This window comes from Sparus aurata, chromosome 3 (genome assembly GCF_900880675.1).
Source record: "Sparus aurata chromosome 3, fSpaAur1.1, whole genome shotgun sequence".
Taxonomy (NCBI): domain Eukaryota; kingdom Metazoa; phylum Chordata; class Actinopteri; order Spariformes; family Sparidae; genus Sparus; species Sparus aurata.
This window is the reverse complement of record NC_044189.1, coordinates 3,409,187-3,425,430: the sequence shown is the minus strand read 5'-3', so window position 1 is coordinate 3,425,430 and position 16,244 is coordinate 3,409,187. Positions and strand designations below refer to the sequence as shown.

At 41.2% G+C, this 16,244-nt stretch overlaps 1 protein-coding gene across 3 annotated transcripts; it reads right to left on the bottom strand.

Moving 5' to 3' along the window:
• Positions 1-1,109: 1,109 nt before the first annotated feature.
• gnb3b (guanine nucleotide binding protein (G protein), beta polypeptide 3b) lies at positions 1,110-11,800 on the bottom strand. Of its 3 annotated transcripts, XM_030413133.1 has the most exons (10): positions 11,606-11,800; positions 8,724-8,757; positions 8,239-8,349; positions 7,326-7,471; positions 6,462-6,525; positions 5,576-5,732; positions 5,427-5,493; positions 4,008-4,209; positions 3,691-3,907; positions 1,110-2,190 (listed from the first exon to the last, which is right to left on the bottom strand). In XM_030413133.1, exons 3-10 carry the CDS (start codon positions 8,305-8,307, stop codon positions 2,084-2,086), a joined length of 1,029 nt encoding a protein of 342 aa, XP_030268993.1. In that variant the 5' UTR covers positions 8,308-8,349; positions 8,724-8,757; positions 11,606-11,800; the 3' UTR covers positions 1,110-2,083. The 3 variants fall into 3 exon arrangements, with proteins under 3 accessions (XP_030268993.1, XP_030268992.1, XP_030268994.1); XM_030413132.1 differs by lacking the exon at positions 8,724-8,757 and having other exon boundaries at positions 11,606-11,799; XM_030413134.1 differs by lacking the exons at positions 8,724-8,757; positions 11,606-11,800 and adding an exon at positions 10,516-10,701.
• Positions 11,801-16,244: the final 4,444 nt, after the last annotated feature.

Sequence of the window (16,244 nt, the reverse complement as noted above, 5' to 3'; positions counted from 1 at the left end):
ACAACTAATACAGTAATTTAATAGATTAATTCTAAGTGTTGTATCAAAGGAAACTGGACGTGTTTGAGTTTCTTGAAGACGGTTCTTCAGTTCTAACCCACCTGGAGCGGAGCTGCAGGGTTTTAAACCTTGTGCAGGCGTAAAACTCTTTAATAGATTAAATAAAGAAATAATCTGTAGACTGCAGCTTAAAAGAAAAGGCGCACTTTTAACCAGACATATTACTAGTTACCTTCATCAAAGTCTTTCATATCTTACAACATATATCTGGTTACACTTATATGATATAATATCTGTCATATCATTAAAATAAACTATTATATATAATAAAATATGCACATTTACAGTTAATTAAACTCTAGTTAATAGTTATTTCACCGTTAACAATCATTAAAATGCTTTATATACTGTTTATTTATTGGAAAGCTGCATTTGATGTTCATAATACCGTAAATGTTTAATAAATACTGTGTACAGTAATGACGCTTCATGCCACGCACCATCTTCCAATCATCCTTAAATGAATATAAACATTTATTTCTTTTTTTAGTTACTATAATTTCACATTATATCATGTCCTGTAGGTAAAATCCTTAAATTCCCATATGCTACTATGGTAAACCTTGAAACCAGTCTATACCACTGCAAAGAGTTTGAGCAGACACCGAAAATAAAACAGCTAAAAGAGTTTTTACATTCATTCAGTTACATTTTTGATAATTATGCTTGTAAAATATAAAAACATCAAATCTGTCTTCAGGAATAAATGAGTGAGAAACACCATTTATTAATAATTATATATATTATCTATATAAAAATACTGAAAACTGCCAAGAAATATACATTAATGAGACTAGATAATAAAATATCCACCAATTGCTGTTAAAAAAAACTCCTCCACAGCTCAGGATGATGTGAAACTTTCTACGTCCATGTTTTCGTACTTTAAATAGATATACTTACAGATTAACCGTGTTAGTTTCCATCTTTAGATTGCACATTTTATACCAACATGTGTCGTCCTGCTGTTGAAGCTTTATTAGATATTAAATTCTTTATTCCTGATCGTCCGTGAGGTTTCAAGAGACACAAACACCGAGACTGTGACGTTGTGTTAATGCAGAATTCTATGTTTATTAGAAACATTTTCAACAAACATTTTTCGTCTTTTTACAGAGGAACTGCACGAGTGTAAAAGTACTACAAGATGCAGCTGAATCCAGAGGGAGTAAAATAAAGTTTACAGGTCTTTACAGAGCGTTTTCACAGGTCACACCGCCCAACAGCCGGCAGCCGGTCCTCACAGCGGCCCGGCTCCACCTTCCAAACCTCCATTCTTCTTCAGATCTTTCCACGGAGAGAAGTGGGGGGGGGAACAGCAGCAGCCATCTTGGATCAACACAGTGTCTGCAAGGTTGTTAGCAGAGGACCCAAGATGGCGGCTCTACCACACACAAACGCACATGCACGTACTCTGGATACGTGCAGCCCCCGAAAACAAAAAGAAAAGGAAAGGAAAAAAAAAAGACACTGTACATCAACTCTCCGTCCTAAAGTGTTAAACTATAAAATACAAATAAATGTACATATCGATCTTTCGTCTAAATAAGTGCAGGGCTCTTCAATACGATAAAAATAAATCTGTACGCCTACAGTCTTATTTTCAATATTCACGTGCTCTTTCTCTTTTGTCTTTATTGTCAAAAAATCTAAGATGAGTTTTTTTAATTGACGTTCTCGGTAAGAGCTTATCTTCTTTGTGAATAAACGTGCTATGTTTTTTTATTATTTTTTTTTCAGTGTTTAAATCGTTTAAACAAAACTGTGGTGTACGTAACGCGGGACGCATCGAGCTCCGGCTACCTGACGTCATTTATACAAGTCGACTCGCTCACAGCCTCTCAGTGGGTTTTTTTTGCATACGTGAATGAGGAAAAAGCAGAGAGGGAGAGAGAAAGAAGAGGAAAACCTCTGAATCACAATGCTCCACCCTCCTTTTATTTTCCTCTCCTCCCTATCTTCACCCTCTCCTCCTCCTCCTCTCCTCCTCCTCCTCCCGGTGTTTCTCCTCCGCCGGGACGCCTCAGTTCCACAGTTTGAGGAAGCTGTCCCAGGATCCTGTGCAGACGCCCATACCGTCCTCAGGGACGCCGGTGCAGCTCACCCTGTTGTCGTGGCCGGACAGCACACCTGGAGGAGGAGGAGAGGAAAGAGGAAGGAAGGAAGGAAGGAAGGTAGGAAGGAAAGAGAGGAGGGGAGAAGGAGGAAGTGAAGAGGAAAGGGCATGCAGAAAAGGAAAGGAAGGAAGATGAGACAGTTTGCAATGAAAGTAAAGGAAACAAACAAGGAAAAAGGGAACAAAGAAGAGCAAATAAAGGAGAAAAGAGGGAATGAAAAGAAAAGATTGAAAGACAACGGGAGGAAAGAAAAGAAAAGGAAAAAATCATGATAAACGAAAGGGTAACAGGAAAGGAAAGGAAAGGAAGGAAGGAAAGGAAAGGAAAGGAAGGGAGAAAAGATGGAATCAAACGAAGGATTGAAAGACAAGAGGTGGAAAGAAAAGAAAATGAAAGAATCATGATATATGAAAGGATAACAACAGGAAAGGAAAGGAAAGTTAAGGAAAGGAAATGAAAGGAAAAGGAAAGGAAATTAAAGAAAGGGAAGAAAGGAAATTAAAGGAAAGAAAAGGAAAGGAAAGGAAAGAAAGGAAAAGGAAAGGAAAGAATCATGATATATGAAAGGATAACAACAGGAAAGGAAAGGAAAGGAAAGTTAAGGAAAGGAAATGAAAGGAAAAGGAAAGGAAAGAATCATGATATATGAAAGGATAACAACAGGAAAGGAAAGGAAAGGAAAGTTAAGGAAAGGAAATGAAAGGAAAAGGAAAGGAATTAAAGAAAGGAAAGAAAGGAAAGGAAATTAAAGGAAAGAATGATAATTAATGAAAAGAAAGGAAATGAAAGAAAAGAAAAGGAAAGGAAAGGAAAGAAAGGAAAAGGAAAGGAAAGGAAAGAAAGGAAAAGGAAAGGAAATTAAAAAGGAAAAGGAAATTAAGAAGAAGGAAAAAGAAAGGAAATTAAAGGAAAGAATGGAAAAAAAGAAAAGAAAGGAAAGGAAAGGAAAGGAAAGGAAAGGAAAGGAAAAAGGAAAAAGAAAAGAAAGGAAAGGGAAGGAAAGGAAATGAAGGAAGAGGAGAAAGTTTGCAAAGAATGTAGATTGAAGAAAAAGTGGAATGGGAAAGAAAAGGAAAGAAAAGGATGAAAATGTAAATTATTAAGTGTTTTATGATGCAGATGTAAATGTTCTGCAGCAGAACCCTCCAGGACGTTCTGTTTCTATAAACCACAGACATGAAGAGCCATCCAGGTTTGACCTTTGTCGTTTTGCAGACACAAACTTGTCTAACATTTATTCTGGACGTTTAGTTTAATATTTCAAGTTATGTGCAGCAAAATCTTCTTTTTTTAAAACATTGTAAATGGTCTTGATGGTGTTTTTTTGTTTTAAGCTTCTCTTCATCCAACATTTGGGATGTGCAACATGAAATATCACATCAGAGAAGTCAGCTGTTTTCTGCTGGACGAACACGTCCTTCTTGTGGTTTTTGTTCCAGCTGTCGCCCTTCTTTATTTATTGTTTGAAGTTTTATAAAAAAAAAAAAAAGTAAATCCTTTCCCCCACACTCACCGACTTTCTCTCCCTTCAGTGAGTCCCAGATGTGGCAGTTGAAGTCGTCGTATCCAGCGAAGATAAGGCGTCCTGAGTTGGACAGAGCCAAAGACGTGACGCCGGCGTTCAGGCTGGTGTCCTGGTAGTTGCTCACCTCCTGGTCGGAGCGCAGGTCGTACATCTTGCAGCTGCAGTCGTCGGAGCCCGTGATGATGGCGTTTCCGTTGGGGAAGAACTGAGGCGGGCGGGGAAGAAGGAAACAAGAGAAATTATAGAATCTCACAGAAATGGTGTGTAACGTTTGTGTTACTTCAGGTGTGTGTGTGAGTCCTCACAGAGATGGCGTTGATGTCGCTGGTGTGTCCGGATAAGGTCTGCTTGCAGGTGCCTTCCCTCAGGTCCCACACCTTGGCCAGGGAGTCGCAGGCTCCAGAGACGAAGGTGTTCATGTCGGAGGACATGGCCAGTGACATGCAGTCTCCAATGTGGTTGGTGAAGATGATCTTCTGCTTGCCGGTCTCCAGGTCCCACAGACAGCTGAGAGGAGAGAGGAGAGGAGCGTTATAGCCCAGAGTCCGATTGTATCGGGTCACTTTTATGTGTCAAAGATGACTCACAAGCGCCCAAACAAACGAAGCAGAGCTGCCACGATTAGCTGATCAACCGATGAGGAGAATTAGGTGCAGACTTTTTTTGATAATCGTTTAATTGTTTCATAATTCTTCAAGCAAGAAAAGTCATTTATTTGCTGGTTTCCAGCTTCTTAAACTGAAGATCTGCTACTTTTCCTGGTCATTTATGAAGGTAAATGAAGAGTCTTACATTTTATAGACTAAACGATTGATCGGTTTGTAGTAAAATAAAAGATAATCATTAGTTACAGCTCTACCAGGATATAAAAAAGTACATTTAAGACATGAGAACAGACTGAGAGGGAAAAATCTCACATCACTTTGTTGATTCATCTTAAAAATTATTTTCCTCCCTCCTTTTCCTTAAAAACTTTATTTCGATTGTGAATCAACGGTTTTAAAACGTCCGTTCGGGTCCAAAATGATTGTTTTGGTTGTTTCATCAGTGGTCAGCGGTCTCGTAGTTGCCAGTTTGTGGTAAAAAACAAGATGTGAGACAGTGTGTGAAAACAGTAAACCAGCCAGAAACTAAAGAGACTGAACAAACTCTAAAAGTAGAGACAACATCAGAATGATCAGCTCTGTACGCTGTTAACAAGGCGGCCGTAAATCACAGGTTAAATTTAAACTAATGTGCACAACATTTCTACATGTGTTCAAGACATAAACACAATATGTGAAGAGGAAACTTTGAAACTCAGATATCTGATTTTATCTTCTAACAACTTTTAAAGACAGTAAATCAGATTATTGAGCAAAATGTTGTAGTGTTCCTTTAATAATGTCGGCATGCAGATTACAATCCCTCGATTTGTAATGAATAAAACACGAACTCCACTTTCGATACGGATTATTTCAGATTTACACAGAAAAGCAGATAAAGGATTTTAAACTTTTAAAGTGTTTTAGCTCGTACAACTTAAATTTAAGAGTCTTCTTTAAGGAGGAAGTCAATCTTTTGGAATGATAATATTGTTTCTTTTTGGTATTTAAATCTGAAAAATATAACATATCGTTGGTTTGTGTTGCTGCAACCGACAGAAACTGTAAAAATGCCTCCTCCTCCCTGTGAAATGTGATATTTTTCAGTTGTTTCACAGGTTGTCATCACAATAAACTCACCAGGTGGTGTCGCCAGAGGCCGTCAGGATCTCAGAGTCGTTAAGGAAACGGCAGCAGGACAGGTAACCTGAGAGGAAACAAGTGAACGCGTCAGTTCTGTGCGAGTCCGTCTGAGTTGGCTCGGGGAGACGAGATGGCATCCTCCTCACCTGTGTGTGCGTCCAGCTCCCTGAGGGTCTTGGGGCTGGCGGCCTTGATGTTGTACACCGTGCACATGTTGTCCAGACCGCCGCTGGCCACCAGGTTACCGGAGGGGGCGAAGGCGACGCTCATCACCCAGGCGGACTTTAGTGGGACGGCGACCATCTGGGAGGGAGAAATTAGAAATCTCAGTTTAGGTGATTCGCAGCCTTCACACATCAGGAAGTAACCAGCGTGATTTCACTCCTGACACGACAGAATCAGAAGTCAAACTGCCACCGGACACTTAACTCACCACTGAAATCCAGACTAATCTAATTATTTGGGGATAAGAAGCTCCTGCAGGAAGGTCAAACTATGCCAAACAACCACGGTTCAACTCCTTTAACTTAAAAAAAAAACATCATAAAAGACTAAACTGAGAGAAACTTGTTAAAAAAGGTCACACGTCTTGCACATTATCATGTTTCTTTGCTTCTTAGCTTAACCTCTCAAGGAAATAACAGATAAATATGAATTATTCCGTCACACAAACACTTCAAGTAGGAAAATAATATTCTAACAGCTGATCGTTGATTATAACGAACTCCCTGAAGCCTCGACAATCATAAATAACCCGAAAACATTCAACACTTTGGCCGACGTGCCTCTGAGAGTTTTACCTAACCTTATGAAAATCTGCAATCACGGTGAAGATCTTTAATATTCATTTGTTTAAGAAAGAACAGCACAGTTTGTCTGGACCAGTTCAGTGGGTAAAGAACCAGAACTGATCCAGCTGCAGTCACACAGCTGGTTAAACTCATGCAGCATTCATCAGATACAAACTCGTTGCAGCTCCTCTATGAGACCTTTATAATACAGACTTGATTTCAGGTGTGCTGTCGAGCTCACCTTGTTTCCTGTGAAGCAGTCCCAGACCAGGAGCTTTCCGTCCTGTGAAGCACTGACCATTGACCTGAGAGAGACGACAGAAACACGTGTTCATTAATAAAGTCTCACCAGTGATCAACATGTTGTCTTCATGACTTTTATATTCTGTTCTAGCAACTAGTTATAAAATGTATGAAAGAAAGTTGTTTTAAGTGACGACGAGGACGTTTTTGTTGATTCTAGCGCCCCCCTTTGGACAAAAGCGGTTCGATCTGTCATTGATCGTCGTTTGCCTATATGTGATTTTATATGTGATAAGTGTGATTGGACCTGAGCACAGTGCTTGTCATAACTTCAGGAAACACAGTGTGAGACTGCACACTGAAGTTTTAGCTTCATATTGAGGAAAATGTCACATTTTGTGTGTTTTCTTCAGACAAAAATAATCACACAAGCCATTTAAGATCCAAAGTTGTCCTTAATTGACTCTCTGCTGCACTCAGGTCATTAAATCTAATTAACAGTTATGGATCCTGCATGTTTAAAGAGCATGTCGATCTAACAAGAGCATCAACTGACTGTTATTATGATATAATATTGTTTTTCTTCCTTTTAATTGAACCTTTCTTGTCTGTAACGATCTTGGCGAGTCAGCTAGCGTCTTAGCTCGGAGCGTCCCACAACCTCAACGCCACAAGGATTTTGTTTTTATCTAAAGTTTGAATAAACTTTATCCAAACAGTGGACTGACGTCTACTGACGCACTGAGGCAACACACAGGTAAATCTCAGGTGTGAGTGATGGTTAATTACGGCTGGGTTCCATTTAGCTGCTGCAGTCGGACACTCGTCGACTAAAATGTGAATCAGATGATCTCGTCCTCACCTGGAGTCAGCTGACCAGTGCATGGAATAGATTTTAGCCAGGTGACCCTTCAGCGTCTTCCTGAGCTTCAGCTGGACTCGGCCCACCGCGGCCACGCCCCCTGATGCTGAGGTCATGCTGCTGTCATTCACAGCCTTACGGGCCGCCTGGTGGCCACACGGGGGAATTACATGATGGAGGGAAGAGAAGAAGAAGAAGAAAAGAGTTGAAGTTGTAGAAGATTACATCGTTCCGGGTACATTTTGATCTGTTTACTTGTGTTCAGGAGTGTTTTGAACAGTTAGAAAACAAATTGAATTCTTTTAAATTCCTTTTTTCGAGGTATGAATTCAAAAGAAAGAAAAGAAAGATTTAAAAACAACTACAATCGATTTGTTGGAGCTTTTCTAAATAACGTAAAGGCTGGAGGATGAGTCATTCTGCAATATTCAGCTGATCAAACTTTGTTTATACAACACCTTTCAAACAAGCGATTTAGAGACTAACGCACAACAAGACAGCAATAAAATAAGGTTAGTTACAATTATAAAGAGAAAACATAAGCAATAAAAACTGTATTTTGAAACAAACATAGCATTTGATAATAATTTGATAAAAGATAGTCAGCTGAACGATTAAATTGCTCCTGTGTTGAAATCCTGCGTCTCAAATTTGAGCTTATTTTAAGTATTTTGTACTTCTGAAGCTAAAGAAACTTTTTAACGAACCGCCAAAAATGAAACTGTGAGCTGTTTGTTACAGGACAGGCTCGGGCCGATGTTAGATATCAACAAACATCTCTATATTTGCTGTAATGTTTGATATTATTCATGACATCAAACTGTATTTTAATTTTAAGATGGCTGGCCCTCTGTTTGATCGTTTGCAGTTCGTCCTCTTCCACCAAAGTTATCGTTTAAAGGGCGGCGCTCACCTCGATCTGTGCACGGAGGCCATCGCACTCCTTTTTCAGCGCATCCATTTCAGCTTTCTCAGCTGCCATGGCGACGGTTGCTCGGGGATGTTACTGACGGGAAACGAAGCTCTGAAACGAGAAAAAGAAAAAGAGAAAAAGAGAGAGAGAACACAATCAGTGCGCTGTTGATCTTTGGGAACAGCTCGGATGAATAATTCAAGCTCCGAGTTATTTACACGATGAGAACATCTGTCCTCTCACAACTCGTCAATTATTCAAAGTATCAACAAGTCAGAACAAACATCTCCTGCAGGAATTTCACTGCCTCGCTGTCTCCACACAGCTGCTGTCAGGATCCTTCTGCTGCCAGCGCTCAGTACCGTCCAGGTACACACCGGTCCAGTGACCAGGCTGCTCGTCACTCAGTGACCCTGATACGCTGATCTGGATCAACTTGGGTTGCTGTTACACCATCAAGTCTACAGCGAAGATTAGACGCATACCTGATGAGTTTAATCCCTGCCTGGAGTTGTAATACTGGCAGGTCGAACGCCGGTTCAGATATGATGTTCAGGGTGTGACGAGACGGGAGAGGAGAGAGATGGAAGACAGAAAGAAGTGAAGGAAAGTCTGATCTTAAAGGTCCATGTTTGATGTTTGAGGCTCATCAAATACTGACGCTGTGTGGTGACGACCGACCCGACCTACGATCTCAAAAGAGTCGAGATTAAGACCAAGAGATCTCCTTCCTTACAAAGTGGAGCTGTGAGGTATAAAAAGACACCTGGACCCTGAACTATATCTGTACATTTCTTATCTTTAATGTCAGATATCCAATAAGAGTTCCTCCAGAAACTTCAAATAGCAAATCTTCTCTTTAAGTTTCGTCAACTGACTCGATTTAAGTTCTTGAATTCGAGCCGTTGCATCAGATTTTCTCCTCTCAGCTCATCTTAGTCGTCAGATATTTTAGCTGTCATGCTTTCTTTTCTGACTTTGAGAGAAAACAAAAGCTCTGTGAAGCGTTTTTGTCAGATGAAATTCAACATTTCGGCTCAGTTTTTGGATAACTTTCTCGTGAGTTACCATTGACTCATTAGCTTGAACCCAAAACACACAGACACGATAAATAACAGTCACATGGAGAGAGTGACGGCTGCTGAACACAAGAGTTAAAACCTTACACTCCCTCGTTGTCGTTCCTGACTATCTGGTGTCTGAAATGTTATTTAAGTCGTGAACATTTTCTCTGACGGACCGTGACTCTGACTGACGACCTGACTTGTGCTTCAGCATCTTTTTGACGTCCTGGAAGCCGTGCGTGCAGTAGCTCACTGTTTGTGCCTAATACTCTGTAATAGGATACTGACGTCCGGCTAATTGAACTCTAACCACTTCTGAGCATGATTCTGCTAATTGACGAGGAAACTCTTCCCTCCATCTTGTTTTTATCTCGTCCTCTGCTGCTGCTCGTCTCTGAGAGCGACCACACAAAATGTTGAATCTTCTGTTATCTTTAATCTTCCCAAAGTAAAACGCTGCTCCTCAGAGTCTTACAAAGCATTTGAGCCTGATGTTCAGACACAAAAAGACACTTTTTACGGTTGTAAGTGAGCCGGAATGAATAAAGAAACAACTTCAACCTCCTTTTATTTAAACGCTCTGTCAACACGTTTTCAGATCATCATGTTTCGTTGTCTTCTAATCATCCTTTATTATTTCTATTCTTTAATTTATGTCTATTTCTGCATTTTTTACAATTATTTATGCATCTTTTTCTTCCCTCTTTCTTCCCTGTCTGTGATTTTTTCCCTGCTATCACTTTTATCCCTTTAACTTGTAAAGATTCATATCGACTTCTTGTTTTAACTTCACCTTGGACGAGACTTGTTCTCCGTTACTGTCTTCCTGAGTTTCCTGCTTTTGCTCGACTGTCAAAGCACTTTGTAAACTCTGTTTTAAAATGTGCTCTATGAATGAAGTGTTATCTATCATTTATTTAGTGATCTAGCAGTTTGGCGCAACGCTGCTGTTTGTGAGTTGAGTTGACGAGTTTGTAGATGATGGCGTCATATTGCAAATTGCAAATATGTTTTTATGTGTCTAACGGACAAAATAAGCCAGTTTAATGCATCAAGTTGCATTGAAAAGTAGGATAAAACACTGCTCACCAGGTATATAACTTTAAACTACAACAGCACAAAACATCTGCACATTCAGTCTCTGCACAAATCTGTTTTATGTGCTTTTAGTGATGAGAATTTTCCATTTCTCTCAGTTTTTCTGAGCCTTTACCTTCAATCGTTTGGAAAAATGACTCAAAAGAGTAATCGAGCAATTATTCCTCGTCCCTGCATGAAGGTCAAAGGTCAGCAGATCCGTCGAGGTGGAGGTGAAGGACTTTGTGCTGTGCAGGTAGCAGCTTGAACCTGTGACAGGATGCAGGATGGAGGACGGGGGGAGGAGGGTGGAGGATACGGGAGGAGCAGCAGCAGCGGTGGCGGCGGTTGCTACAGGGCTTTAAATCCCAGGCAGGAGATCTTAAGGGAAGCTTTACCGGTCAAATCTCCTGTCATCCGATTACTGACTGCTCTTTACCTCGGGATCAGAGAGAGGGAGGAGGGAGGGCGGTGAGCGCGGTGGGAGACGTGGAGGGTCAAACATCAGCAGCTTCTCCTCCACCGTCCTGTTCTGACACATAAATGCAGCTGCTCTCAAGTGTCGTCTACAACCAACAGTCGAAAAAGGTGTCTGACTTAGTGAGAAACAAAGCCTCGTTTCCAGTAGCAACCGAACCTGCAGCGTAGCAGTGTGCAGACAAAAGAGAGGTGGATGACGTTCGGCCTCGTGCGATAGACGCTGCTGCAGCTTACTGCTGCCACACCTGAGGCACCAATCCTCTTTGGCAGCTTCCCTAGAATCCAAAGATCACCTTCAAAGGGTTTAAGGAACCGTTAGATCGGACGATGAATCATTTCACGAGAGAAATCAATGCTTCAAGACGCGGTTAGAAACAGCAGGGGTAGCCTTTCTGCGTGAGAAATGGCTGAGTTTTATAAAACAGGAAAGTAAACACTGAAGGGAAACTCATGCTTCTCCAAAAAAAAGAGAAAAGCACAAACTTCAGCTGCAGCTACGTTTCATGCCGAACAGCCGGCCATGTATGGAAAATCTCCGTTAACAACCAAGTTTCCCATCAATCTCCGTGGTGCAAATTGAAGGAAAGATCCACTTCCTGTTTCTCAAACCTCACAGAAAAACAAAAATCCTTTCCTCGAGATTTTTTCTTTAAAATCTCTCAAAGTAAGAACGACGCTCCAAATCTTCTCCAACAGCAGGAGAAGCACCTGAAGAAACTTCAGGAGCATAAAAGAGGGAAACTCACCTTCTCTTCTCTTCTTCTGCAGCGGTTGCAGCTCCTGGTATCTCCGACTCTGTGTCTTCAGACTCCCACAATCCCAGGATGCACCACCTGCGAGCTGGCTCCTCCGACGCTCTCCCCCGGCAGACTGCTAGCAGCTTACTTGTGAAAAACTCTCTCTTTCTCTGTCCCTTCCACCACAGTGAAGAACAGATGAGGATTGGAGGGGATGAAGGAGATAAGGGATGAAGGGATAAAGCTCAAAGATGGAAATAGAGAGGCAAGGAGAGAGAGAGAGGGGAGAGAGAGAGACGGGGAGAGGGAACATGGCGAGAGGAGGCAGGTAAACCGATTGGGGGGAGAAAATCAGGTTATGAGGTCAAAAGACAAGAGCAGGTGAAGAAATGAGAGAACAAGGACGGGAAGAGAAAGGGAACAGGTGGGGATGTAATGTGAGAATATGACCGAGGAGAGAGAAAAGATTGTGGAGGGTTTGTTGCACCTGTTGCACAAAAATAAGCAACAAGTAACAACAATCATGCATGAAGTAAAACAAATTAAAGAATATTCTGGTGTTTTATGACTCAGCCGACCAATTTAGATGAGCTGCTGATGCATGAAAGCAAATCAAAAGCCAAAACTAATGAAGAAGGTGCAATTAACCGTATTTTAAACTGTTTAAAAAAGCAGATAAAATCACTTGAAACCAGTTGTGCACAAAAAATGTGGAGGACAGAGAGATTATTGTAATTCCTGGTTTGATTGTCTGGATGTATGAACATTGTCCTGCGATATCAGAGAGGTGACTTTGTTCTCTGGTGCATGGATGGATGGATGGATGGATGGATGGATGCATGGATAGTCTGAGTCGGAGGTTGACAGGGGTGAATTGGTTTGTCAGAGCTAATGAGCTGAGCCCGGTTAATCAGGGTCTAATGGGATATCCGGGAACGTGCAATCTCGTTAGGGAATTAGAGCAGGTCAGGCAAAACATGCGTCACACCTGACACACAGCGGAGGCCGAGACGAGAACTGGATCAACAGTCAAAGTTTTGTCACGCCTCTTTTCTTTTCTTTCCAAATTTCGGATCTGTCTTTTGGAAATCTTTTCTTCTCCCGTCAGATCGGACAACAGAGAGAGAGAGAGGGGGAGGTCAGATATATTTGGATGCCGACGGTGAGACGGGACAGGAGGGAGGTTTGGGTCGGGTCCTCACAGGAAGGAGAGCAGCGATTGGTCGTCACTGGGAGATGATCTCGTTTGGTCCGCCTTCTTTGACAACATGTAATCTGAGCTGATTTTTTCTTCTTTTAGGTGCTGTTGGTTATCAACTCTGCACGAGTTATAATCTGGTGTGATGTGAGATTAGTTTCACCTACGAAGGAATAGTTTCACCTTCCTTACTTCCATCTGGTCAGAACTTATTATGAATTCAATCCCAACAAAATGATTCACACAAGTCGGGACACGTTCATGGTAACAGGTGATAGTATCATGATCAGGTGTGAAAGGAGCATGAACTGTCCATCGGAGAGAGAGACAGACAAGGAGGGATTCGCACAGCATCCTGAAACAGTCCTCACATTGTTTCCTCCAGTAGATGCTCAGATACTTGTGTACAAACAGACTGGTAAAAGTAGAAGTACTGATTGACAGCTTCTTTACCCCTGTAAAAGTAGAAGTACTGATTGACAGCTTCTTTACACCTGTAAAAGTAGAAGTACTGATTGACAGCTTCTTTACTCCTATAAAAGTAGAAGTACTGATTGACAGCTTCTTTACTCCTGTAAAAGTAGAAGTACTGATTGACAGCTTCTTTACTCCTGTAAAAGTAGAAGTACTGATTGACAGCTTCTTTACTCCTGTAAAAGTAGAAGTACTGATTCAGCTTGTTTACTCCTGTAAAGTAATAGATTACAGGCTCTGACATGTACTCAGAGTATCAGAGTAAAAAGTCTCCCTCTGAAGGACATTTGTGTTCAAAGCTAACTGAAGCTCACGTCATATTAATAGAATTCAAAGACTATTAAAGTTAAAGGTAGAATCAGTAGGATTTGTCCCAGCTGTTCCTGAACGCACCACAAAGACAGTTGATTGTTGAGTCTCATTCCCAGGACGTCAAATAGACACATGTTGGGTTGGTAAAGCGTCCCGAGCAGCAACAAAGAGAGAAAATCAGAAACTCTCTGCAGATACGAGACACTAACACGCCTTTTCTCCACATTCCAGTCTCCCTCTCTGTCTGTTTACGGCTTCTTACGTCTGCCGTGCGTGACGCCAAATAAGAATAATTCACCTCAAATGCTTTAAACTAAATTAACAAGCTGGTTTTGAAAATGTGAGGAGGAGAAAGTTCAGATATTTGTGTTCAGATGTGGAGAGGAGAAGTCACACAGATATTCAAGTAAAATACAGATAAGTGACTGATTGTATTTCCACTTCCTCTTTCTGTTTTGGAACTGGGGTTGCAGCCGATTTCCCAGCATGCCCTTCAGAGAGCTCACTTGATTGAAACTTTATGGATGTCTGTAACAAATACAAAGAAAAGCTCTTTCCTCTTATGGTAATGAAAATGCTGCCATTGATGATGAAGTTTTACACTGTAGTATGAGTCCAAACCCCCTCTTATGTTTTAAGGGAGTCTATAGAAAATCCTCATGTACAGTGTCCAGATCTTTGTTAAGGACAACTCAATGACTCAACCTTTTTCTGTACTAACATCAAGATATTATAAGTATTAGCACTTGTAATGTATCTCTCTAGCAAGAGATTCACCATTTATTATCATACATGCTCATGGCTTAACGGACGGGAAGTCTCTCCCGGAAAACACCCCTTCACTCACGGTGCCAACATTTTTATCATCTTTGTTAATTCGACACAATTTAACCACAGAACAAGGATGTGAATTAACCCGCAACCGTCTTACACATCATCTTATTCACAAACACATTCAGGAACCATAATTACACTAACAACAACAGAATACCCAAGAGTCTTTGCGCCACAGTCCACAGTATACTAAAGTACAAGTATAAGCTTTAGTATTAAAGTATAAGTCTAAGTATTAATGTACTTAGTCTTAGACTATTCTTTATACTTTTCAGTATAAGCCAAGTATACTTCACTAGACTTTTCTTAAGTATATAAAATGTAGTATATAAAAACTACACTTCAAGTATATTTGCACAAACTCTGGTACAAATTATTTGTGAAGTCTTTGTGTCTAAATGAAGAGCTGATTTTTCAAAAACAGAAAGCCAGTATTTCGTATGAGTTTGGCAGAAAGATGAAGACTCATATAGCGGATAGAAAGTACACACAAAAGACAGACAAAGAGAGGAGGAACAAACACACAGGAAGGTAATCAGGGACAGGTGAAGCTAATCAAGGACAATCACAGGGGAGGGAAGACAAGACAAAGGGCTGGAAGACACAACGTGACACACACAAGGATGAACCCTACAAAATAAAACAGGAAACAATAAATAAAACAGAAAAAACACCACAATAGACGTTCGCCAAGTGCATTTCTGCAAAAACCACAGGAGAGTTAAAACTGAACGATTCTTTAACGCCACCACCTTCCTCTCCACCTCCAGATGTCCCTGCTGGAAGAACCAGCTTACCAACAAGTCCAGCATATGTTGTGTTCTGGTGCTGGTTTTGGTGCTGGTCTATGCTGGTTCTTCCAGCAGGGGTGGCAGTCGGCTAATAAGCATTTCTTGTCGACCTTGGGCGTATCTGTGGTCTGCAGAAATGTTAATTTCTGACATTATATCCTGGAGACTGGACCAACGATGGAAAGAAAATAGTTCCTACATGAAACTGCTCACAACAAGGTCTGTAGACAATCTTGAGTAACCCAGTCATGATTTATAAAAAGAGATATTGCTGCTGAGTTTTTTAAGCTGAATGCCATCTAGTTCCACCATATTGGAGAGAGGACAGACATCTGTGAAACCAAAACAGCCCAACAGGTGAGAGGAAGAATATGTATTGTGCGATCTTGGGGTGAACTGTCGCTTTATGTCCTGACTTCAGGATGTCTGCTGGGATTTGTAGAGTTTCAAACACATGTCAAGGTCAAGTGACACAAAGAACGACTTCTGCAGTTTTTCGTCGGGAGACTGAACCCTCCAACTTGTTCTTCAGCCAACATCGGAGCTTTCAGAGGGAAAACTCAGATCCTCAGATGATCTTCATGTCTAGTTGCCAGTTGGCTGATTTACACGCTGCAGGGAAATGTGTCCCTCTGCTCGCAGGCTCAGGTAATGTGGCCTAATACTCCAGCGCCGCTCTAAGCCACAGGTCTCTCCCCTCATTGGTTCAGCGTCCCGCTAATCCTCCATTTGTATTCATGTGACGCCTGCTGAGATCATCGGTGATGTTTGATGGCCTCCTCTAATAGATTAACCTCGCCTCGGCCAAACATTTTTTTTAGTCATTGATGCAACAGGTTTTGGCACAGGTCTGGTGACATCGTATGGCGGCATCACCATTACGCAGCCTCGGTTGGCTTTCTGGTTCCGTTATAAGTCAAACAACACCCAGGTTAGGATCCACTCTGAGTGTCAAACTCCTACAGGCTGCTAGTTTTTATATTCAGAATACACTCAGTACTTAACTCAAACAATTAGCTTTTTAAAATTTATTTTAATG